Genomic DNA, 27,743 nt, shown 5'->3' with positions numbered 1-27,743 from the left:
TAAATAAAGAGTTGACATTCATTTCTGTGATGACTGACTTTATGCCGCAAATGTTGCTGATGGAGTTTAACTTGTATTAAATCCACATAATTCCTTTAAATGTTATTTTCCCCCCTCATGCAACAACATCCTGTCACGGTACAGTGCGTGACTTGACTTTTTGCTTTCTATTAGAAAAGCACATAAAGACAGTTTTCTTAACATTCAGAGTAAGATGATTTTCCTGGAGCCATAATAGATATGGTCATCTGTGATTTGGATTTTCTACATCCTCCAGGCCTTTATGAATTATTTCTCTGTGGACTAAATAAACTCTTTAATTGCACTCGGCATTTGGGTACTGTCTGTTTACAGGTTCTACTCTATTGTAGTCTGAAGGAGCCAAATGATGACAAATGTAAAAAAAAAAAACAGAAATGCACAGAATAAAATGTAATTTAATAGTCATAAGCATATATATCCATTACATGTCTCAGGCTTACATAAGTATCTTCAACTCACTCATCACTCAGACTCCAGTTTTACTTGTTTTGTTCTTTTCTTGTGTCATGTATGTGGTGAAGTGGGAAGCATCGAGTGGATCTGAGACCGTGAGAGATCTGGCAAGTACCTTTTATCATTATATTTCAAGCCTTAACTTATTACAATCAATGGAAATTAAAAGAACAACCAAGTTAATATATGTAACTAAAAAACAGAATCGTCTGATTCTCAGTAGCAAATGTACTATTTTAATTCTTCATTGGATGAACTGGCTGGTGAATTGATGGAATTTTAACCTCCACCAATATCCATCCATCTTCTACCGCTTATCCGGGGCCGGGTCGCGGGGGCAGCAGTCTAAGCAGGGATGCCCAGACTTCCCTCTCCCTAGACACTTCCTCCAGTTCTTCCGGGGAGACACCGAGGCGTTCCCAGGCCAGCCGGGAGACATAGTCTCTCCAGCGTGTCCTAGGTCTTCCCCGGGGTCTCCTCCCGGTGGGACATGCCCGGAACACCTTCCCGGGAAGGCGTCCAGGAGGCATCCGGAAAAGATGCCCGAGCCACCTCAGCTGACCCCTCTCGATGTGGAGGAGCAGCGGCTCTACTCTAAACTCCTCCAGAGTGACCGAGCTTCTCACCCTATCTCTAAGGGATCGCTCAGCCACCCTGCAGAGAAAGCTCATTTCGTCCGCTTGTATCCGGGATCTTGTCCTTTCGGTCATGACCCACAGCTCATGACCATAGGTGAGAGTAGGAACGTAGATTGACCGGTAAATCGAGAGCTTCGCCTTGCGGCTCAGCTCCTTCTTTACCACGACAGACCAGTACATCGACCGCATTACTGCAGAAGCTGCACCGATCCGTCTGTCAATCTCCCGTTCCATCCTTCCCTCACTCGTGAACAAAACCCCAAGATACTTAACCCTCTGGAGACCAAAAACGCGCCCGCGCGTTTTGCTCGTTTTTTTTTTTAGCAATGAAAAATAAACACAAAATGCTCTGTTAATTTTGATCTTTCATTTTCGTGTAATACATCAATCGATCCTGTTCAGTTTCTATTTTTTTTCTGTATACTCACAATAAAAATAAAGTGTTTTGCTTTTTGACAAATAAAGAAAAATTAACATGATGCTATTTCTGCCTTCTCTCTGTCAGTAAACTCCCATTTGAAACGCGTTCGAAAATGATCTATAACTCCGCGAAAATTCAGTCAAACAGGCAAACAGACCCACGGGCATAAAGCTTGAGATCGCAGCTTTTAAATGAAGTAATTTATATAAAAAACAAATATTATCAGCTTCTGTAATCTGTATAAAAAGAGAGCGACTCCAGTCGAGCTCATTACGAGATGATTCACAGTAATTTGACCACGCCCCGGAGAGCGCGTGCTATTCAAACGCAAATTCTGAGAACCATTTCAGTCTGTGAAACGCCCACATCAGCTGTAAACAAAGAGGCATAATATATCCTACCGTAGCCTATGGAGAAAAGTTTCCGTGCTGATATGAGGAGCAATATGAGGAGCAGATCCCGCTGAGGAGTGAGGTAGGCTAAGTTATCCTTTCTCAAGTGTTAATGTGGAATAACGTTATGGAATAACGTTAGGCCTATGTAAACAAAAAGATGAATCGCGTTTCTATAATATGAATCGCGTTTCTGTGAGATGAATGAAGGGTACATATTTGTAAAGACTGTTTAGCCTAAATATGAATCGCGTTTCTGTGAGATGAATGAAGGGTACATATTTGTAAAGACTGTTTACCCTAAATATGAATCGCGCGTCTGTGTGTGAAAGAATAAACTGCTTTTCTATAGCCTACTGAGATGAGTAAAAATCGACTGAAATATGTTGAAATAAAATGTATTTGTATAAGCAACGTATTAAACTGCAAATTAACATTTATAGGCTATGCCCTAATATTTCATAAAAACAACGTTACAGTCAGGCGAAGTATGAAAGACAACATTTTGTTGACTAGATTTGGGTACAGTTTTTACTGTAGAATATACTGTCACATCAAATAAGCTTTTCTGCTCATATATATAAAAAACTATTTTGTCAAAAATAAAGTCATAGACTAAGATGTTCCAATGTTGGCTATATTCAAACTAATGAATACATATGATAAAATGTAGGCCTATAATCTTTTTTTTTTTTTTTTACAAAGAAAGAGTACTTTTTTGCAGAAATATTGCTGAAATTGTAACCTTTTTAATAAAATAGCAAAACATATTTACAAGATAGATGTAAGCAAAATCTTAAATGGTCAATATAAGTCTTCTTCAAAATATATATTTTGTCCTTGCATTGTGGCTTGCATCAGTGTCACACCTGAATGAATGGCTAATTATGCAGAGTCATTATGCAGAGTGGGTGGGACTGGGTAATCTAAGGTGTAAACTACTCCTCCCCCTCGCATATTGGCTTTCCAAGCAAAACCTGTTTTACACCATTTAAATCAATGTATTTTTTTTTTGTGAACGATAAAGCAAGACTATTTTCACATAATTTTGAAGCTAGAACTCGAAGAGACAACATCCATTAGTCAAAAGTCTTGTGGGCACATATTTTGCATGAGTTTTGTGGTCTTATTTCAGCAACTTTCATTTTTATTTTTTTAAATAACCACGCATAAACATTATTCTCTTAAAAATACAAACATCTACATACATGTTGCTCGCATATTATGGTAGGCCTGTTTGTGCTATATAGAGTGAATTTACACCTTTGCCATTAACATGTTTATAAATAACTGAAAAAAGCACAAATGTCAGAGCATGTCAGAACATCTCAAGGGCCCCAAAAACAGCTTGGTCCCCAGAGGTTGGACCAAGCTGTTTTTGGGGCCCTTGAGATGTTCTGACATGCTCTGACATTTGTGCTTTTTTCAGTTATTTATAAACATGTTAATGGCAAAGGTGTAAATTCACTCTATATAGCACAAACAGGCCTACCATAATATGCGAGCAACATGTATGTAGATGTTTGTATTTTTAAGAGAATAATGTTTATGCGTGGTTATTGAAAAAACTAAAAACTAAAGTTTCTGAAATAAGACCACAAAACACACACTAAATATGTGCCAATAAGACTTTTGTCTAATAGATGTCATTGCCTAGTGTTTTTTATTCAAAATGATGTGAAAATCACCCTGCCTAATCATTCACATAACACAATACATTGATTTGAATTTTGCAAAGCACTTTCTGTTTGGAAAGGCAATATTCGAGTGGGCGTCACAGATCATGCATATTTAGTGGTTCACACCTGAGGACCGCATACTTAATGAGCCATTCATTCAGGTGAGTCACTGAGCCACAAGAATGCAAGAGCAACAGTTGGAAGCATCTCAATTCTTTTTTATTTTTCCACATATTGTGCTTGTAATTTGGCCTATAATATCCAAGGAAAACATGTCTAGTAATTGTGCAGTTAATTCTCATACTGTATTTTCAGTTTTGGAATATTTATCCTCTCCCCAAATTTGTCACTAATAAAACACAATAAAAATTATTTAAAGAAAAGGCTTATATTTACCTTTTAATAGTTTGTTTACATCTACCTTGTAAATATTTCAATAAACAACAATTCAAGTGTAATCTTTCTTTGTAAAAACTAAAGTATACATTTTATCATACATATTTCAAAGTTAAGGATTTGATTGATTATTTGATTATTTTTGACAAAAAATTGGCAAATAAAAGCTTATTTGAGGTGGCAGATATTTTACAGTAAAAATGTATAATCTATCCAAAACTAATCAACGAAATGTTGTCTTTCATATGTCTGTAACATAGGTCTTTCATTTTTATTATAATGAATATAAATGCTAATTTGCAGTTTAATACGTTGCTTATACAAATATATATATGTGCATACACACACACATATATATATGTGTATATATTTATACACAAAAATAAATTGTATTTATATTTTTTATATAAATTTTTTTTTCCACAAATTGTGCTTGCAAATTGTATAATATCCAAGGTAAACATGTCTAGTAATTGTGCAGTTAATTCTCATACTGTATTTTCAGTTTTGGAATATTTATCCTCTCCCCAAATTTGTTACTAATAAAACACAATAAAAATTATTTAAAGAAAAAAATTATATTTACCTTTTAATAGTTTGTTTACATCTACCTTTTGAGGGACATTTTCCATTATTATTATTATTCCTCACAGCGCTGCGAGACGGTGTAAACAAGTAATGATCTGAATAAACTTGTGTTTTCTCGAGCTGATATGGGGCTCGAGAAAACACAGCCCCTCACAGGTTTGCGCCGTGGATTCCCGCGAGTCAAACGCGGATACTGTGTTTGTTTTAGGCTCGCGCAGTCTTCACTCGGACGCGCGCTTCAATCCGTTGTGGAGACTCTCTTTTCGTTCGAGTGAAATTATAAAACAAAATACACACAAACATGTCTCTGCCTGATATACAACCACTGATAAACATAATCTGATTTGATAATAAAAAATAAAAAAAAACTATATGAGTGCAGATTCAAACTCAGAACCTCTGACACGCTAGGCAAATGCTCTACCACTAGACCACTTGAGTACACGTATTTACTCACGTGAAAACTCGGTGTTTACTCGGCGTGATCAATTCGCCCTTGAAAATGCTGCCGTTCGTCGTCTGAGCTACAATCTTCCTCTGAGGAAAAGCCAAGGTGAGTTATTCCTCGCTGTCCAGAATCATCTGAAGGGCGTCTTTCCCGGAGAAACGCGCCATCCTCTCTAAACGCGATGAACTATCAGTGAATCTGATCTGATGAAACTTCGTGTTTTCAAGGCATTGATCGGGGGGCGGGTGCGAAGCATAGATTACCTAAACTATTTACCATGTCAATAGTGCCGGGAGTGGGGCGGCCTCGGTTCATTATAGAGATAATGAGGCAGAAGGAAAAAACGGTACCTCTCCTTGCTTTCAAACGGATTACATGAGTTGAAAACATTTGTTTTTTATATTAATTACTTCATTTAAAAGAAGAGATTTCAAGCTTCATAAAGACATATACCACGTGTCTGTGTGAGAAGTATTCGCTGAGTTATGATTCATTTTCGGACGCGTTTCAGAATGGACTACACGGACAGAGAGAAGGCAGATCGTGCTCCGTGTTTATTTTTCTTAATTTGGCGAAAAGCACAACACTTTGTTTTTATTGTGAGTATACACAAAAATAATACACATTTAACAGAATCGATTGATGTATGAAACTCCTATGGAAAATCAAAGTCAACAGAGTATTTATGAGTTTCTTTTACACTGATAAAAAAAAAGCGAGCTGGTATCGCCGGCGAGACCGCCGACCTCAGGGGGTTAAACTCCTCCACTTGAGGCAGGAGCTCTCCACCAACCTGAAGCGGGCAAGCCACCCTTTTCCGACTGAGGACCATGGCCTCGGATTTGGAGGTGCTGATTCTCATCCCAGCCGCTTCACACTCGGCTGCAAACCGTCCCAGTGCATGCTGGAGGTCCTGGTCTGAAGGGGCCAACACGACAACATCATCCGCAAAGAGCAGAGATGAAATCGTGTAGTCCCCAAACCTGACCCCCTCCGGCCCCTGGCTGCGCCTAGAAATTCTGTCCATAAAAATTATGAACCAATGAAGAAACAATAATGCACCTTTTATAATAGGTGTAGACAGATTATTTTTGATATAGACAAATTAATAAGTGTATACACAAGGAAGCTTTTCCACAATCATGAAAATAATGTGATTAAAATGATGTGACGCAGCCGCTCCGCCTCAGACCTACGTAGATCATCTTACATTATATACAGTTGATGGTGACGAACATGAAGCAGGGCAACAACTCGCTGCGTGATGAAGCCTATAGAATGCAGTTAGAATGACCCTAAAATTCAAGATATCAGGGAAAAATGATTCCCTATATGAGTTTTTCTCATATTTATATCATATGATATGATTTATTGTAAGCAATATCTCATGTTTCTGAATGGATCAGCTGTTTGAAAGAATCGAATGAAAGATAATGAGAAAGATAAATATTTCTCTACAGAGAAAGGGTCACATTAGGCTCTGTGTATGCCCACAATTCCTTTCAAAATATATGTGTACCTCCTTGTTAAGGGATCAGGCATCCTGTTCCAGCTCATTTACTGTTCTGGGTGGTGGTGACTACAACTGTGTCATGAATGCTGACCTTTGACTGTAAACCGCCTCTGCCAGAAAGCCCAGGCCCTTAAGAGACCTCTGTAATGATCTTAACCTCCTTGACATTTGGAGAATTTTACACCCCGACAGTGTTTCCCCTACAATGTATTAAGCAGCGGCGCAGCGCCACCGCTGGATTTTCAGCGCCGCTGCAAAATCTTCACATGATCAGTAATATCACGACCGGATCACGACATTCACTTACACACCTAAAAACACTGAAACATGGCAACCGGCGGCGCTGCTAATGCCATGGTTCAGAATCCACTTGTTGACAAGAAAGGAGGAAAGAGCCAAAAAATGGAAATGTTTTTGATTAGGCTAATGTCACGTTGCCAAGGGGCCGTTCACATTCACGTTCACATGCAAATATTTCAAATGTCTCATAATAGAAGCGACGCGGCACGCTCGTTTTCTTAGGCGCGCCTCTGTTCATGGTTGCATAGTAACGACAGATGCCACGGGAGAGCAAGCAAGCGCTTGTGGAAAGGAGAAAGCAGTACGAACTTTTCTCCATTGAAGTCTATGGGGTCGCTTTGCCCTTTTTTTTTTACTGTGGCCCTGTCCCAAATGGCACACTCCGGACTTGTGGACTTCCTCAGAGTCCACACTTTGGTGACGTCATGCAGTGCAGACCTATAGGGCCCTTGGCGGGAGTCCACGAGGGCGCATTGAAAGGTATTTTTGGGACAGACTCGATCAGCACGTCGGAAATAACGGCCTGTTTTTTTTTTTTTTTTTTTTTTTTGCATTACAATAAATCATTACAATGGAAATAATACAAAACAATGAACATGAACATGTGGGGATACAGAGAAAATGAAAGTAAATAATAACAGTAAATAAAAATATTTGTACAATTTATATAAAACTTGTTCTATAATACAGGATATTTTCGAAGCTCTTTTATTGGAGGGGATTTTTTGAAGTGAAGAATAACTGCAAATCATAAGCAAAAAATTTGCAACTAGGTTTGAATTTAAGGTATCTTGCTTTGTGAATATGATATTTACCCATCGTACAGAAAAAGTTTAATATATCTTCTAGCTTTTTATTTTCAGAGACATCAGATCAGAGTGAAAAATAACCTTACTGACAGAAATATTACAGGCCTGGTTGTTGTTGGACAGGAGAAATCAAATTTTTTTGCGCTCCAACGTCTTATCTCCATGTCAACTACACTACACAGCCTAATTTTACAGTTCTATATTTTGATATTGTGCATATCACCTGGGTATTAGACAATAGATATATCATGCTTATTTAAATTATGTATACAGTTGTACATAATAATACATAATGTTCCATTTGAACTAAGATTGCAATTTTAAAACATAATGAAAATGTGCATGAGTTTCAGATGAATTTACAGGTTTCAATATTCATACTATGTTTATATATGACTCAGTAAAGCCCTGACATTCGGTTCTATTTATTTAATGAATCATAATGCGATCGTATTATTAAACGCGGTATTATTATGTTTGAGACATCAACCACTGGTCGATGACCATAATGTTTGTATAAACTGTAGGTAACAACTGGTAAAATGTACATTTAGGTCATAAAAACCGTAATATTTTCTTCTCGGCCATGTCAACAATTATCCGTGAGCGAAATCTCCTCCCATCTGTTGTCTGATTGGCCTTTCGCAAGGATTCCTGGGTAGTTAAAGTGCGTGGAGCCTGCATCTATGCGGGCTTCGCGGAAGACCGCTTCAAGGGTACAAAGGGGGCGCTGCTGAGCACACTTCAGAGCGGTAAAATGCTGAATGGGACAGCCTACGGACTCGTAGACTCAGCGAGCACGCGCAATTCAAGTCCACGAGACCGAAAGTCCGCATGAAGTGCGCCATTTGGGACAGGGCCTGTCTATGGAAAATATGCCGTCCTGCCCCTCCGTGTTCGGCGATCAGTTTTCATACTGGCGCAGCTTGTTTAGTAACTTCACGTGCGGGTCTTTTCCGCTCTGTGTTTGCGCCGCACTCTCCGTTCCGTGTGTGTGTGTGTGTGTCGGCGCGTTCTGCTCTGTGGTTAACGGCCAAAACGCTCCAATCATGTAGGCTACCGATCACGCACTGGAAAAGCAAAGTCCGCTCAAATAACGTGAAATTTCTCAGTAGTAGACTTCTGTTTGCTGAGCTGGTATAGTCATGCTGGGCAACAATGGTAAAATGACCTGCTCTGATCACATGCTCTGGTAATAATAGCTTTGTATGACTATACTTTATTTTGATAATTAGTCAAAAAATAAATCTGTTAAATCTGAGTATGTTGCATAGAACTGAATGTAGAATAATATATTGATGTTTTATATTTTAATATAGGGCTATTTTCTGTCCAATTTGTGAGGACATTTTTCTTTTTTCCCCTTTTTTGCGTGTTTAATTAAATTAGTGATTCTGGTTTTAAATATTGATGATTACAAGTTTGGGGGAAATGCGATTAATTGCGATTAATCACAGCAAATTGTGCGATTAATTAGTTAATTTTTTTAATCGATTCCCAGCCGTAATATATATATAGCCTATATATTTTTTGACATAATCCCTTTCTTACATTTGAGCCCCTGCCCCTGATGAACTCTTTGCACGTCCCTGGAGGTTAGTGAAGTAAAATAGGCTATGCAAGCTAGTCACCTTTTAAACTAATGAAAAGTTTCATTTGGATTTTAATGTTCAAAATGTCAACAGGATAAAATATATGAAAGTGGTTACATGATGATGTATCTGTGCTAAAGTGTGTTACAGAAAAAAAGATCAGTAGTGCAGGTGAGGGAGGAAAGAGTTTCATTTTTCCACTATCAATTTCTACCTTACAGCTGAAAATTAACACAAAAGAAAAACATGACGTCCCTGTCCGATGAAAACCGCGTATGTCCATTTTGCCGATTTTGAGATTTTTCGACGGATAGAATGTCCAGGTTAATTTCCATATACAGTATGCTTCACATATCTAAATGACCAATGAAAAGTTGTGAAATCATGTCATCTGATTTCCACGTATATCCATTTGGTGTCAAAGCTGTCAATCACGCCGTGTATCTCCCGCTCTGTGGAGGCATCTCGCCGGTCTAAGCGTCTCTGGAAGCTCCGCATTGGATAGCCGAATAATTCTGTGAGGTAAAGTATCAGCAAATGTTTGTTTTTGACAACTGTTCAAGTTCATTATATATTCGCAATATATTCACAACTGTTATTTACCGGTAAATGGTCTAGACGAAGTAATTGTCACTGTTTATTGTGGAGATGTTAACGCACGGGTCTGTTAACTTAAGCAATACTATAGTCTAATATTTTTCTGACTAATAAATTACTGACACAGTAAAGGGTAGATTTAAATAAAGAATAACGAATTTTAAATAAAGAAAAACATAATTTAAATAAAGAAAAAAACTAAATTTAAAAAAAAGAAAAAATGAAATTTAGCCTAATAAAGAAAAAACGAAATTTAAATAAATAAAAATGACATTTAAATAAAGAAAAAACGAAAATTAAATAAAGAAAAACCCGAAATTTAAATAAAGAAAAACGAAATTTAAATAAAGAAAAATAAAATTAAGTTAAATTAAAAACGAGATTAATTTAGATTGATAACGGCTAAAAAGGCTATAGCCATGTTGGGTCCGTGTACTTTTTCGTTCATTCATTATTCTATTTCGGAATGAAAGATGAAATGTAAAAAAAAAAAGGGTGCAGCTTGTTTTGGTTTTTTTTGTTTAAAAGAAAAAAAACAGAAATGGCTGTTTTTTTTGTACATAGCATAGCCTACTTTGTTATGATTTTAGTATCATGATTAATAAATGCACGCACAATTATCCGTGAACTTGATTTGAAGCCTTTCAACTTGTTTGTGCAAAATTCAGAATTAAATGAATGTGCAGCAATTTGTACAAATAGAGTCTGTAGGTCTACTACTATACTGTTGAAAGTATGAAAAGTGAACAGCACGAGTAATAGGATGCCACATTTGAGACGGGTCAGACATGATTTTGACCACTTCATCAAGTTTTGTTTTGTGAATTTTGAAAGTGAATTTCGTTTTGTATAAATTGTATCTTATTTTTAATAAATTTTTCATCAGCCAATTGCCTGTAGTGGATTTAATATATAAGCAGCAAATATATAGCAGACAATATAATCATGGAGGCGCCCGCGCGGTCACTTGCATTGCACGTTAAGCGCATCTCATCCTAACTTAACGAAACTCAGTGTATGCCTCACACAGACACGAGAATGACATCCAATACACAAAGCTTGAAAATTCTTTAAACGAAATAATTCAAAACGAAAAGAAAAAGGCTACTCTCTGATTATGTATGATTATCATAGCCTAGCCTATTTGTGAATTGTTCATTCCCGGTTGGCATTGGCACACATTTTGCTGCCCTTACAAAAGTGCCGCTCTAGGCAATTGCCTAGTTCGCCTATAGGCTATGGACGCGCCGGCCGGTTAGCAATGAGTGTATTTATTCATTGTCCCTTCATATATCATATGAAGTTTGCAAGAGACATTTAAACTGAGACGTATTTAATAAACTGAGCGTAGCCTATTCATCTGTCAATATGAAACGCGACTTGGCCATTCTAATGATCGGAAGAACGCGTATCGACCACCGTTACTGTAAAATATGCACGTATGTCCATTTAAACTCGATTTTGGTCAAATGTGGACTATATCATTACACTGGCAAGAATATGGTTACATTTAAAGATGCCGTACCAAGTATGACAACGCTACGTTCACATGCTTTTGAAATTATGGTGTTTTTTTCACTTCCTGAAAAGTAACCGTTTTGGACATACGTGAGTTTCATCGGGCAGCGACGATATGCTCACTGAATATAAACCCAACAGATCACTCAGATCATTAGGATCATATCAGCTAGAAATACCAAGGGTTCACTCTAAGCATGGCGAGTCTGCTTTTAGCTATTATGCCAGCCGCAGCTGGAACAGCTTCCAGAGGAGATCAGATGTGCTCCTACAGTAGTCACATTCAAATCCAGACTCAAAACACATCTGTTTAACTATGCATTTACTGAATGAGCACTGTGCCACTGTTCGTCCGACTTGTTTGTACTGTATTTTATTTTTTATTTTTCTAAACTGTTTTAATTATTCTTATTTCTTTTTATATTTTAATTTCTTCTATGTAAAGCACTTTGAATTGCCATTGTGTATGAAATGTGCTATATAAATAAACTTGCCTTGCCTAAATAAATTATGTTTAGCCACTACCTACATTAAAGCCAGCAGTAAATTCAGGGCTCCAACTAACTTAATTTACAAGGAGCGCTGACTTAAAATTTTAGTTATTGACTTATGTTACGTGCCACATGCACGAACATCGAGAGCGACACCCGTTAAAATGGATGACGCCCGGAGTTCAATCTCCTGCTCCCGTAAACACAACGGCACACAGCCAAGATATCAAGAAAAGTGGTTTATTTGTTTACAAAAGGGTCTTTGCTGTTCTTTAAAAAAAGTATGTCACTGAGAGGTTTTTCAGTCGGCCAAAATAACAAACAAAAAGGGAGTCTCTAACTAAGTTTTAAGCCCTCTTACCTGGAATTAAAACTATAAATAAAATACATAGTTCTTACCTCCCTTACTGACCAGTAAACAGGAGAAAAATAATGTCAAAGAAAAAGGGCCTCTTGTCTCTCTCAGGGTTTGTTCTTTTTACAAAGATAAGAGGAGTAAGCTAAATACAATTACCGGCCTATACCGCTACAACAGTTAAAGCTCCTCTATAGGAAAGTTCACATGAGCTGGGACGCAGCGCAGCTCTCACTGATGAACAGACAGCACGAATCTCACTCTAGATTTACAACTCGTTTTGGGCAGCAGTCGTACACACACGCTCTACCACGGAAGCAGGAGGGTGAACTCGACGAAGAGACGGTTCACACTGCTTTTATACACACGCTGACACGCTGAGTGGCTTCAGCCGCACCCACTTAACAGCTGCACCTGTTGCACTCAAATGAGCGGGGAGAGAGAGAAGAACACAACAAGAAACATGCATACACTCACATGTGATACAACAATCACTAAACAACATTTACGTTCTGACACGTAACGTGAAAAAAAAGATGTGTAGTACTTGTAAGCGTTTGACCATTTCTGTCACAATACCATAGTTAGAGTTACTACATGGTTAGAGTTACTACATTAAATCCATGATGAATGTTGCTGATTTGTGGACTGAAAGCCTTCCATAAGTGTTTCTCCTGGTTTCCACATCAGCGCTCTTTGATCTGATATCTATGGTTTATACAGAGAACTCTGCGCCGAATCGGAATGTTTCTCACTGGATCTCGCAGCGATGATGTTATTAATTCTGAGGCAAATTCAATGGATTTCTTCACTGGATCTCCAGAGTCTGGATCTCCTAGTAACAGTGTCGCGTGATCGAGATCGGCCTGCGACTGGCAAGTTCGGGGCGCTGTGCTGTTTATTATTGGTCCGATCTAATAAACAGTCTGTGAAGCGTAAATGAGTAGCGCATTTTTGTTCTGTTTTCATTTTGTTTGCATTCGCTCCTCTGCAACGTTGTGGTCGGACAGAAATATATAAAAATCCATATAGTTATCGAAGTCAGTCACACCTCGACTTTCTTCCAAATAACGCGAATTTCATTCATAATATTATAAATACAGGCCTCTATATTTCCTGCACATTTTTGTTTTTCTGAATGGTCTGAATGGCTAATAAAAATAGGTAATACAAAACGATTACTTGGTCACCACCACCAAGGTGAATTGGTTTAGTCTTGACTTCTGGTCGTGACTCGTGAGTGACAGTTGGTATGGGGGGGATCAGGGGAAATCTGTTGATTGTCGATGTCGAGTGCCAAATAAGAGATGGACAAGAAAGGTCAAAGCCATCAGGTGCCCAATTTAGAAACGAGCGAAAGATAAAGGTATGCAATGCAACTATGTTTTCTCTGTATGATTACGGTATCCATGTCATGAATGAAGGGGCAATATTAATTGTTGGGTATAACTCTTATTTGTTAGCCTTTTTGCTATGATTCTTGCTATGCTTAACAATAATTCGGTTTTAACTCAAACATGAGATCTAATTTCACCATAATATTGTTCTAATATTGTAATATTGGGGTATTGGGGGCGCTCGAAGGGGGTCTCGCCCAGGGTGTAATTCAATGTAGAACCGCCACTGTTTATGGCAGCAGTGATCCAGTGAACATTAGGCAGTTTTTTTAAATGACGGATTGGTTTGGAGAGGGCACAGTTCGAGCCCCACCAAGATAACGCCAGAAGTTGTTTGATCCCAAGACAAAATATCCCAAACAGACCCTCCTCTCCTTAAAGACCTGTGAGTGACCTTTTACCACAGGATTGAAATCCACAGAAAAAAACACAGACTGTTTTCACATATAAAATTAAATCATTCCAAAACAATGCTTGATGGACTTCAACTGCATGATTCTATAGCATTTCTACAACCTATATATTTGACTGTTATGCTTAGATCACACATAATTTATGCAATTGTTATAACTATTGAATGGTTGATTAAAAGTGTGCCTTGCTTGGTATGAGTGTAAATCTCTGTTCATAACTCAAATTTTGGCTTGAATGAAATCTGTGTAAAATGTATAGTATTCTTATAATAGAAATGTCCAAACTGTACTCTCTGCTTAGAGCCGGAAGTTAAGAGACCACAGATAACGTGTAATCTAGGGTGAGAGGAGGAGAAACAGCCACCTCTGAACTAAAGACAATACCTAATTGGTCGGAAGCTCTCAAAGAGACTGGACAGACTCATCAGGTTAAAATCTCAGGACTCTAACCAAATCTCAGATGAGCAGACAAATACGAGTAGACAAAAATCAGAGAAAATGCACTGCTTCATTCAAGCCATCTATACTCTCTTCTCACTCACTTTTCTTTTACCTAGTTTATTTTATTTCCGTTGAGTCTCGTGTTCTAAGTTAAGTTTTGCCGGAGAGCCCGCCTCAAACTTCAACATCAAACAGAGACTCGAACGCTTCCATTCATCCGCCAACACCACAACGTGATTGGCCACCCAGAACATCAATCCAGACACGACAAGACCGCCAGCCAATCAACAAACCCAGGAAACCCCCCCTAAGAAACGATAGAATGATGGTTCGTTAAAATATATATATTTTAAATATTTTATATCGTTCGAATTTATAGGTCATCAAGACAAAATATGCTAATCAATGACTAGAAGATAACTACACATAAGCTACATAAATTCATCAACTAACCATTCAGAAATGTCCTGTTGCATTCTACATGTTGTCACTTCTTCTTGAGTCTCTCCATCATTGACTCCGGAGCTCCGTCCTCTGTGCCGGGAGCAGCAGCTCATTTGCATTGAAAGGAACAGACACAAAACGGTGCGTTTTTGCTCACCCTCAAAAAGTGACAACTTTAACATGCTATATGCAAATATCTGTGGGGTATTTTGAGCTAAAATTTCACATACACACTCGGGGAACATCAAAGACTTATTTAACATCTTGTGAAAAGGGCATTATACCACCCCTTTAAAATGGCAGCCGTCGCTGCACATGGGTTTGAGTTCAGTTGAGAATTGACCCACAATGTGAGTACAACAGTATTTTATATATGTTAGTTTGTTTCAGGGGAAATATACTGTTAACATTTGTACAAGAGTTTGGTGTGGTTTCTTTGAATGTTAAATCATATAACAAACAAAACATTAAGCAGAAAAAAACAACAACCAACAAAAGGAAAGAAAATGATATACACAAAACCATGGAACTAAGCAGAGGGCCTATTACACCACCTAAACAAAAAAATAACCAAAAATCTAGTATATATGATGTTATTTTGCCAGCATCTAAATTGTGTGTGTGTGTGTGTGTGTGTGTGTGTGTGTGTGTATATTTGTGTAAACTGTTCATGGGTATATATGCACTTCAGCAGTCCTTTCAAAATAAGAGTCATAGAGTCTAAATGTGACAGCATGTATTGCTAGAATCTTGGGATTTCATAATTTCACTCTAAAAAAATTATTTCATCACTTTCTTTCTTTCTGCGAAACTTGTGTGAATGTGTTAGGTATTAGTTTTGTGTGTAGAATAGTTAATAAAGTCTCGTTTGTATAAAAAAAATAAGTGTCTTGTGTTATTGTGCTTACAAATGTAATGTCTTAGAATGCTGATCTATGTTACAGTGCTAATAAATAGTATTTTTTACTATAGTTTAGATATTAATATCCGCTGAGCTGCTAGTTCAAGTGAACGCTGGACGACTTGTTTGTTTGGCCGTAAAATAACTCTTTTAAAATTCTCAATAAATTAATGATTCCTTTTGAGCTTCATTGACATGTTTTCCTTACATTGCCCATCCTAAGAAAATTAGGCCCAACCTTCTGGAAATTGCCATCATTTTACTTGCAAAAAAAGAAAATAATAATTCACACACAACAATTCACAAAATCCAGGTGGGACTGATAAATATGAACGTCTCTTTATTCTCTTATTATTATGTAGGATGAAGAGATGCAGATCAAGGATCAATAAGAAAGTACACTTAAAAAGATATTACTTAGCATTCTAGATTTAATACTTGAACAAAACACTTGAGTCACATGACTTTCATGGGTCCTGTCTGTCTCAGTGATGAAACTCTTTGAAACAGCTCAGACTTTTATACAGTAATCCATTGCAAATTTCAAACACACATTAGTTCTCATTAATATTACTTAATCATGTTAATGATTCTTCATGATTTTCATCTTAAATCATATGCTGAAGGTTCAGAATTATTGGAATCACATTCTGCAAAGCTCCTGTTCTCTTAAGGGAAACAGTAGGAAACCACTGAAAGTGCTGTGGTTATTGTGACTATCATATATCCTCGCGCCAGACCAAAGTCTCACATAGACAACATCTCCAACCTCCAGGATCAACACAACTCCATTAGAGGAGTTTAAATAATCCTTAGCCTGATAAGCATCTGCCGAAACCACACGCTCTCCATTCTTATAAATAGATGCAGCTGATTGAGTTGGGCCAAGACTAAATACAGAGACTCTGAACATGTACGCTCCTTTCAGTGGGGCTGTGAAAACACCTAAATCAAATAACAAGAGATACAGAATCAGATGTTTCCTGCATGATTGCTTTATTACCAATCACACTGTGTAAAAGCTTTGAAAGATGGCAGATCATTTAATTCTCTTATTAACACATTACACTATAAAATGAGATTTATGACTCAATTTTATTAATAATTACCTGTAATTGGGTTGTAGGCGTTCCCTATGTTTGTGAAGACGTTCCTGTAGGTTAGTGTGATTTCAGTGGTAAAAGGACCAATATATCCACTGCCAGATTGCATCAGTGAAGCTGAAAAAGCTATTTCTCTGTCTGTTATTGAAAAACATAAGCAATATTTTGATATATTACTGTATTACACTGAGAATGTATAGACTGAATTTAACATCATTCAAGCACACTTTCACCTCTATTTTCCTTTCTCAACTCCACTTGACTCAGAGTAAGATTAGATATTTCTGTGAAGGAATAATGATTCTGTTAAATGACATTCACACTGCTTATTGTAATAGATAACACAATTTACACATTATACACTCAACTTTACACTTATATTTACACTATGCAATGTATTTCATTGGTGTTTTACTTTGAGGATCATTGATAAAAGAGTGAATGTTTTGGTGAGATACCGTCATTTTTCTTGTTCATCTCTTCCAGGATAAACGTCTGTTGTTCCCTCAGTCTCGTCTCTAAAGCTCTGATGTTGGTGGTCAGTTTTCTGTTGATGGTTTTCTGCTCTGTAACGGTGGCGGTCAGTTCTCTGATGTTCACTTTCTGCTCTGAAACTGTGGCGGTCAGTTCTCTGATGTTCACTTTCTGCTCTGTAACGGTGGCGGTCAGTTCTCTGTTGATGGTTTTCTGCTCTGTAACGGTGGCGGTCAGTTCTCTGATGTTCACTTTCTGCTCTGAAACTGTGGCGGTCAGTTCTCTGATGTTTGTTTTCTGCTCTGTAACTGTGGCGGTCAGTTCTCTCAGCGCTGCATGGATGTCAGTGAAGAACAGATGGTAGTTTTGTTGGCTGTCAGTTGAAGCTTCATCTCTCAAAGTGTCTGTTTGAGGTGGATTCTGTCTTCCGTCCTCAGATCTGAGCTGTTGACTGATCTCATTCTCATTGAGTCCTCCATCTACCTGATGCTGTACGACACACACAAAGGTTTCCAACAGCAGCAGTAAACATACTAAACCCTTCATTCTTCACTGATGTTTGTTTCCAGCTCTTGCTCTGTCATCCTCACAGCCTCTCATGTTGCTTTTATAGTGTCCTGATTTACTGTCTTTTGTATATGATTTACATTGCTTCAGATAAATAAGTAGTTCAAGTTAATTGTTAATCATAATCAAAGGGATGTTCCGGGTGCAGTAGATGTTTATCTCTATTCACAACATTTGTGGCACTGTTGATCTCAACAGAAAATAACTTTGACTTGGTTTAAGCCTTGTGGCTTTACTTTTGAAACAGTGTGTATTTTAATGTTAACTGCTTGGCCCATTTACATCAAGTGTAAGTGCCGGACAAATTTTTTTTTATTGTTTGTTGCTGATGGAGTTTAACTTGTATTAAATCCACAAAATTCCTTTAAATGTTATTTTCCCCCCTCATGCTTTGTACAGTGCGTGACTTGACTCATTCAGCAGAAATTAGTTCACTCATTCTTTTTGATTCGATTCGGTTTGTGTTCATTCCCAGTCAGATCGTTGTTCTTGTCTCACCGTGTTGTTTTTCTCATCTGGGGTTTATATTCATTGTTCCCGGCTCTTTTTGATTTGATTCATTGCACGTTGAATTTCCTGTCATTCTGCTTGCCTGGAAAATACAGATTGGACAGTTCTGACTGATTTCTCGCTGTTGAAGTTCATCTGTCATTTGGACTTTCTACATCCTCCAGGCCTTTATGAATTATTTCTCTGTGGACTAAATGAACTCTTTAATTGCACTCTGCATTTTGGTACTGTCTGTTTACAGGTGTTACAGAATGATCTGATCTGAAGATGAATCCAACGAGCGTAGAATTTAGCGAGTTTGTTACTAACCGCAACATCCGAATGATTTATCAGAAAGACCAGATTCTCGCGACGGGACAAGCTGTTCAGGTGTTGGTCAATCAAGTTCACCACGCAGTTTTAACAATTCTGGGCTGATTTTACCTCGCCATCTCCCCCAGCACCGATGGCCATTAATCCTGCCTAGATCATCTTACATTATATACAGTTGATGGTAATGAACATGAAGCAGGGCAACTCACTGCGTGATGAAGCCTATAGAATGCAGTTAGAATGACCCTAAAATTCAAGATATCAGGGAAAAAAGGCCACCGTGTACGCCCGCCTTTACATGTGTTTCATTACCATCATGCACATCATTTAATTATTCAAGCTGCTGTGAGAAAAGGCTATAAATGATAGAATAAATGACCATTTGCAGCATCCTCACATGTAGCCTACTAAAGACGGGCATACACGGTGCAATTTTTGCTGTTTTACGAGCTCGCAGATAATTTTTTTCATTTGGGAGAAATCGAGTGTAAATCGGTCCCAGTAAACACAGAACGTTCCCCTAAGGTTTTTTTTTTGGGAACCAAATAAGAACATTCTAGGAACGTTCTCTGTAGGTTTTCTTTTTATAACCTATAGAGAACCTTCCCAGAAAGTTCCCTGCAGGTTATTTTTAGGTTTAATTTTTATAACCTTAAGAGAACGTTCTGGGAACGTTCCCTGCAGGTTGTTATTTTATAAGCTAAAGAGAACCTTCCCAGAACGTTTCCTGCAGGTTATTACCCAGATAACAAACTGACTCCAGACCGGTTCCGCCGCGGAGGTACCACAAGCTCCGGAACGGATCCGCGAAATGGGTCCGGAATGGAGTCCACTTGCACAGCACAACGAATCCGGAACAGATAAGGATTGCGGATCCAGACAGGATCCGCAGCAGACCCTACCCGTATCCGCTGATAAAGCAGCTTATCCGCCGCGGATCCGATCTGGACCCGTTTATGAAGCAGTGTATCCGCCGTGGATAAGATCTGGACCCGTTCATTTCGGTCAGGAAACCTTTCAGATCCCAATTATCAGGCCAAAATTATAGCTACATATATATTTAAAATCTAATGGTGGTCGAACATTAGATAGACTGGATTGCTCTATAAAAGCTTGAATAGTTATTAATGTATCTTCCTTTATTAATATGAATAAAAAATGAAATCATTAAACGTTAATAATTTTTAGCCAGTAACAATAAAAAACAGGCTATTACAGACTATAAATGTACTAATTTTTTTTATAGTTTTATTCATGTATATATTGAATAGACATTACAGAAAAAATGAAATCAACCATGAATTGTACCAAGAACATAATTTTATTTAGTGAAAAGTCAAAGTATTGACTTGGAGATTGCTACAAAAAGTATTACAACAAAGACAAAAACAGATACAGAGTTAAAACTGTTAAAAGACAAAAAAGTATATAACATTAAGGCTACTGAAAGAGCTGTGCAAATTGCAAATCACCATTTTACAAAATCTGCCTTGTGCAAAGGTAATATCATATCATGTCCATACATAACATTCCATCACAGATATACAGTACAAAAAGTACATAAAACATTAAGGCTACTCAAAGAGCTGTGCAAATTGCAAATCACCATTTAGTGAAAACTGCTTGTGGAAAGGTAATATCATGTCATGTCTATACATAACATTCAATCACAGATATACAGCACATTAATAAATTCATGGTCACACGTTCATCGCTTATCATTTATAAGCTTAATTGAGAGAGGAACAAATGAGCGCTTATACCTGTTATATTTGCACAGAGGAACCCTATACCTCATTCCTGAGTTCAAAAGCTCAAACTCTGAAAACAACACATGAGAGTTATCAGATATAATGGTCTTAGCCTGTCTGATTGTTGTCTGGTCAAAAAGCTCCTGCGGGTTGAGGGGTGCTAGAGTACCCATAATTTTGCCTGCCATCTTGACCGGATTAAAAATCTGAGTTTTTGATTTAACTGTCAAATTTCCAAACCAGCTGGTGATACCATACCGAAGAATGGACTCTATTGTTGTTCTGTAGAAGATTAACATAATATTTTTACAGATCCCAAACACTCTAAGTCTGCGCAAAAAAAAAATAGAGGCGCTGATGTATTCTGGCACAGACATTTGTAACATGTGTGCGCCAACTCAGGTCATTATCAATAAACACTCCTAGATATTTAAAGGATGTCACCTGCTTGATGTCATGACCATGAATGGCCACAGGGCTCTCATCTCCAACTGATTTGGGGTCTACCAACATTTCCACAGTTTTGCTTGTGTTGATATGAAGTTGGTGTGAATGTTTGTGTTGCTTTCTTTAGTAAGCAAACTGAGAAGGACAGTATCATCCGAGAATTTTATTATATATTGGTTTGGCTCAGAGCTGATACAATCATTGGTGTACAGTATAAACAGGAGAGGAGAACTGGCACACCCTTGGGGGGCGCCAGTGCTATCACTGTATCAGACAGAGAGGAGTTAAACTTCACCTGCTGTGGCCTGTTCGACAAAAAGGAGTGATACCACCTGATTAAAAAAGGATTTACTTTTAACTGAGCTAATTTCCTAAGGATGATGTCTGGCTGGATTGAGTTAAAGGCACGGTTCGAATTACGGGGGGTATTGGGGGGGTCCGACCCCCCTAGATGAGACTTGGTACCTCCCAAAAGGGAGTAAAATAATAGTTGGGTGGTACTGATTTAAAAAAATAAAAAATATATAATGTTAGCCTATCCAAAATAGTATTTAAATACGATTTCAAACCCTAGCCCCCATCGGGCTGTATTATTTTTCTGGTACGTTCAGCCTCTGTTCTTTACCATGTTTTTTTTATATCACTAACGTTAGCTGCGTTACATACGTAGGCTACTCGATAGTTTGTCGATAGTGCTGCACAGATCATAATCCGCCGGTCGAGCGGGTCAAGTAATAACAACATTCCATTCAATCGAGGGTGGATGACAGATAAATCATTATAATGTGTTGAGTGTAATAAAGACACGGGACTCCCATCATGGTAACTTATCTAATGTACAGACGGTAACAAAGTTGCGCTGTTGAGGTTCGCGCAGTTATTTATAACATATTAATTATAGTTAAGAAACAATAACATTATAGTCTACACACGACCAGAATGCTGTTTTCCTGAATGCTATCACGATTGAAACCGAGATATTGATTTCATAACAGTTCAATAAACAAATAATTAAAACTAAGTTAGGCTACTTACATTTTTAGACGCAATGACAGTTTTTGTTCTGTTTCAGCAGCGAAAATAGTTCCAAACAACAGAACCATAGCGCATCTCACAGCAACACGCATCCATGATTCATTACTGAATGATTCAGCATTTTGAACTAATCGCTCGAGTCAAAGATTCAATTACCCATTATTAAACTGCCTCATTCTGAATAAATCAGCCGTTTGAACGAATCGTTTAAATTAATGACTCAATGACTCGCTCATTAAGACGGTCGCCTGCCGCCTCCTACTGGCGGTTTAGTTTAATAAAGTATGATTCTTTTCAACATTCCTTATTTGTATATTCAAAAAATATTCAAAACAATCTCATAATCTCATTTAATACAGTAATAATTTTTCAATGTAAATTATTTAATTTGATTAGTAACAGCCTAGTGTCTTATTATTTTAATTGAATGTATTGATAAAATGTAAGAATTTGAAATGAAATTTAGAGCATGCATTAAATAAAATTAGGGGGAAAATGCCCTTTATAAAGGTACAAAAAATTATTCCGATAAGTGTTTTCAAAAATGAAACATTGACAATTTAAGTTTAAAGGGAGTAAAGCCTCTGTTTAGGTTATAAAGGAAATGTAATTTTGCCAAAAGAAGAACTTTTATTTTAAATAAATGTTCATTTTAAATCAGCCTACTTCAGTGTGATATGTTACCATATCATGCTTAATTGAATAATTGTAATGGGATGATCAGATGCAGATATCTAAATCAAAGAATATAGGCGGTTGGCGGGTGGATTATTATTTATTTTTAAAAACAGATTCGAGTGACTCAAAGTGCACCAGATTAATGAATTTAACTTTAAAATGTACAAAATTTTCTCCCGGGGGGGGGGCATGCCCCCGGACCCCCCTAGAGTTACGATTTTACCACCTCCGCCTCATTTTGAGCCAGGAAAAACTCTGATATAGATTAGTGGTTCTTCTGTGTCACCAGTCGAAATAGCGGTACCCCTCGAAGCTCAAGGTATAATTCGAACACTGGTTAAAGGCAGAGCTAAAATCAACAAAAAGCAGTCTAGCATATGCAACAGGACTTTCAAGGTGCTTCAAGTCAGGTGCGTTATTGTTGATATAGCATCACTTGTGCTACGTTTTTTTGTATAAGCGAATTGGTGTTTATCTAAGTTTTTTTCCTCATCTGTGTGGAGTTCCTCTATCATTAGCCTCTCTAAAGATTTAAAAACATTGGAAGTAATGGCCACTGGCCGATAGTCAACATTCTCCTGGGGGCATGCTTTTTTGGGTACTGGAATAATGATAGATTTCTTCCAAAGTTTTGGTACTGTGCATGTATCTATAGAAAGCTGAAATAATTTATGCCAGGCTGGTGACAGTTCTTGTGCAAAAGTTTTTAAAAGAAAGGCAGACAGGTTGTCAGGACCTGTTGCTTTAGTTGTTTATATTTTTAAACCACTTAAAAACAGTGTGTGGTTCAATTACAATTCTATCCAAATCAACATTACAAAATACATTTTCTAGCACCGCAACACATTCCCTGGTATTATCTGAATTAAAACGCATATAAAAAGTATTCAATTAATTTGCCTTTGCAATTTCATTATGGGCAAACAGGGGCTTCTTCTTAGTGTCCATATTAGTCATTTTTCTGATAGAGTCCCAAAGTGACTTTGTGTTTGAGTCTGGCAGCTCTTGCTCTGCCCGCTCACTTATATCCAGTGGTTAAATTGGCTTTTGTAGGGAGGGGGAGCCCTTATTTACGGTGCATGGTCATCATTAAAAATCGCGCCATAAAATGACTTAATCTGTTTTATACCAAAGGGGCTGTTTTTCCAGTATTAATGTGTAAGGTAAGGTTGAGTAGTTATTCAAACAAAGATAAATACTTTACAATTTTTTTATTATTTTTTACCTTTAATGTTAACAAGCAGGCAACGGATTTCACCCTCGGAAAACATATGAAATTGAACATGTTTGAAAATATTGGTTGACAAATATGTAAACATCTTTTTAAACAAGAAAATTATGTTGATTTAAGAGAATCAGGGCCAATTTCTTTGGCAGTTTATGTTACATTTGATTTAATCACAACATGGGAGGTAATTACTCAACTCAATGCATTATGAAACAACCCGAACAACACTTGTGCAGACGTGTGACATGTGCAGACATAACAGTTTACACTTTAAATACATCACATTTACTTATTCACATACTACAATTCATGCATTCATCAGCTTCCAAATAGGAGTAAAGGCAGGCTCCTCTGGTTTATGCTGCCTTTGTCTACAGGCAGCATGGTCTGCTGACCTCCGTGTCATCACCCACTTCCTGACAAACTTAGTTGGGTTCCACAACTCTAGTGGTGGACCCACTAACTTTACAAACATCAAAGAGGACACATTGACAATCTTCAGCTGATTTCTCAGTGGTGAAACAATAATATTCATCGCTGAAAATCCCCTTTCACATTCAGCTGTGCTCACAGCCAGTGTATCTACTGTGTGTTTTAATTTCAGAAGACCCTCTTTAATTGCCATGTTTGGGTTTTCCTTGTAGTCCCTGAAACCTTGTTTGACACTACAGTAGTTCATTGCTAGACTATCACACAGCTGCCTCAATTCTTGTTCTCCACACAGCAGTGGCACTGGAGAGGGCCAGGTGTCAGGTGACAACACATTTATTTGATCAAAAAGCTCCAGCTCATGCTCTGGGACCATCCTGGACTGCATGCTACAACTGAGTGCATGAAAAAACTTTCCGTGATTGATTTTTATTTGTCTCCCACCAGTTTTCAATGGAACCCCCTTAAAAACACCATCTTGAACAGCCTGACAGGCAATCTGGTAATGAGGGCCTGGTGTCTCCATCATTGCTAAGAAAACATCAGCCTGCCGTTTAACTTTTTTTAAACCTTCTGAGAGACGAATTTCTCTGTTTTGTAATGCCTCAGACAAGTCTTTAAGCTCTTCTAGAGCATCCAACATTAGTCCCAAATTGACAACAAAACCCTCTGAGGATAATTTAGCTGCAAGCCCGTCATACATGCACCTTTCAGCCGAGGTCCTGGATGTATCTTTCCCAGCACTAATAAAGTGCTGGTGCAAAGCACCATACATATTCCAGACAGCCTCAACTGTCCTGTAGGAAGAGGCAACCCATCTCACATTTAACACACGACCTATTTTTCTCAACTGTGTGCCCACTACTGATGCAGCCTCATCCAGTTCCCTCAAATTCTTTGGAGACTGACTATAAAGACAGTACAGCTTATCCAGGAAACTGGTAAAGTGGTTGGTTTCTACACAGCTCCTTACGGCATCCCCAACTGACAGCTCTAGTCTGTGATTAAGGCAGTGCCAGCCAACCACTGCTGGATATCTGGCCTTTAGCTTTGCATACACCCCTGCTTTTCTACCCAGCATCACCGATGCCCCATCTGAGCAGAAGCCAAGAAAGCACTGCTTCAGAAACTCATCACCTAACCCATTGTCCATGAGACACTTGAGCAATGCATCAGTGATGCCATCTGCAGTAGTCTGTTCTAGCTCAATAACCTCTAAGAAAAAAGTGAGTGGGTCTGAATTTTGAATCGATGTGCGAATGTATACAACTAAACAAGATTTTTTGCTAAGTGTCGTGCTCTCATCTATCAGGATGGACACTTTGGGCCTTGTATTCCTGATGCTGGTCATCAGGGCATGTTTCATTTCTATTGAGATGAAATGAACAATCTCTGTGCATGTGACATTAGTGTGCAAAACTCTCCCCATATTAAGACCATTCATGCGCTGTAGGTCAATGAGCGAAGGGTGATCTGTGTATGGGCGATTTCTTTTGGCAATGTGATATGCCGTCCTAAACACCTTCTCAGTGGTGCACAGCTGTTCTTGTTGTGCTTTTAGGAAGCTGGCATCTAATGTATTTTCTTCTTTTTTTTCACAGATTGACTCGGCTAATTTGTGGCTATGCGATGATACGTGCTCGCATATTTTTTTTCGTAACGATCTCATCTGCTTGTCTTTAGTATCCCCATAAGGTTTAACTCTGCCATATTGCCACTCTGATGAAAAGGTGTATTTGTTTGAACCAGATCTTAGCACACCTGGTGACCCTGCATCTCTGCATATTTCACATCCCAGTGCATTATTAGATAGGAATATGAAAGAGTATTTGGTTTTGAAGTGTTCATATTGGGCCAGAGTCCAACAAATTGGCAAACTGAGGGCTGAAGCTAGGCTGCTGCTGCTACCACTGCTCAGGGCTGATGCTAGGCTGCTGCTGCTACCACTGCTCAGGGCTGATGCTAGGCTGCTGCTGCTACCACTGCTCAGGGCTGATGCTAGGCTGCTGCTGCTACCACTGCTCAGGGCTGATGCTAGGCTGCTGCTGCTACCACTGCTCAGGGCTGATGCTAGGCTGCTGCTGCTACCACTGCTCAGGGCTGATGCTAGGCTGCTGCTGCTACCACTGCTCAGAGCTGAAGCTGGGCTGCTGCTGCTACCACTGCTCAGGGCTGAAGCTGGGCTGCTGCTGCTACCACTGCCATTACTGAGAGCTGGGTTGCTGGTTGTGCTTTTCTTTAGGGCTTTTCTACTAAATGCATAGTTCCAAACATCAAAATTACTGACTGCACAGGCTTACATCTTCAATCTCTATCATTCTTTTGATATGACAAACAATTGCAGCATTAACTTACCCCCCAAAAAAATCTTCCAGGGTCCGTTTCATATTATAGATCAATGTTTATTCAGCATCTGAATGAACACAATCAGATTTTGTTTAATCTTTTTTTTAAAGTGGGACATTATAAAACGCATAACGTGAAAAAGCTTAGCGTGGTTAATGTACCTAAAAACGTTTGAATAATGTATCAATAATCACCAAATTTCTCTCTCGGGAGCAATATGAGAGAGAAATTTGGTGATCACTGATCGTTGTTTAGGTACATTAAACCACGTTAAGCCTTTTCCTCACAATAGGCTCTAATGAAGCAGACACGCGTAATGTCAGATAACATTGTAACAACGTAGAATAGGCTGTTCAGTCTATTTATGAATATATCAAAACATCTGCAAATGTACAAAAGAAACTCTAACAAATAAAAGGAATATTAAGTCACAATACAACATATTTTCATTATTGAAAATAATTTTACTTAAATATGATTCATATTTTTTTCCCTGGTTGTATAAACATTGTACCTTTACTGTATTTTTTATTATATAAAAAGTGCAATTATTATTAATATTATAATCTCACACGGGTAGGCTAGGCCTACTGTATGCTTAGTCATTTCTGTCTCTCACTCTCTCAATGTAAATAGAGAGAGCGTTCAGAGCGCGAGAGGAGTTCACGCGCTCGCGCTCAGAGTGAGTGACGGTGAGAGAGGAGTTCACGCGCTCCTGAGAGAGCGAACTCCCGCACTTTAACGCAGCCAAATATTAGAGTAAAACATTATTAACCCTTTATGTAAACTTACTTAAAAAAACTAACGTTAACTTTTCCAACATGAATCTGAAACGAAATGGGTTTTCTCAATCCTAGCAAATCGCTCCATATTGTGTGGGTGACGTCAGGCAGATATAACGGTATTAACGGTAATAGCGGCGCTGAAAAGTGTACCATATGGGAAAAAAGCCAGAAAGCCATTGTTTATGAGAACAGATGTGTACGTTTAAAATACAAGCCGTAAATGTTATACTTTTATTATATATATATACAA

At 38.1% G+C, this 27,743-nt stretch overlaps 1 protein-coding gene across 1 annotated transcript; it reads right to left on the bottom strand.

Moving 5' to 3' along the window:
* Window positions 1–11,998: 11,998 nt before the first annotated feature.
* On the bottom strand, window positions 11,999–17,995 carry LOC311289079 (uncharacterized protein; the record flags this gene model as incomplete). Its single annotated transcript, XM_084406838.1, has 5 exons — window positions 17,390–17,995; window positions 17,165–17,215; window positions 16,938–17,069; window positions 16,580–16,773; window positions 11,999–12,067 (listed from the first exon to the last, which is right to left on the bottom strand). The coding sequence occupies exons 1-5, from the start codon at window positions 17,949–17,951 to the stop codon at window positions 11,999–12,001; spliced, it is 1,008 nt and encodes a 335-aa protein (XP_084262964.1). The 5' UTR covers window positions 17,952–17,995.
* Window positions 17,996–27,743: the final 9,748 nt, after the last annotated feature.

The sequence above is a fragment of the Rutilus rutilus genome (genome assembly GCF_951802725.1).
Source record: "Rutilus rutilus genome assembly, chromosome: 4".
NCBI lineage: Eukaryota > Metazoa > Chordata > Actinopteri > Cypriniformes > Leuciscidae > Rutilus > Rutilus rutilus.
The sequence above is the reverse complement of the archived record's forward strand: the minus strand, read 5'-3'. Positions and strand labels throughout refer to the sequence as shown.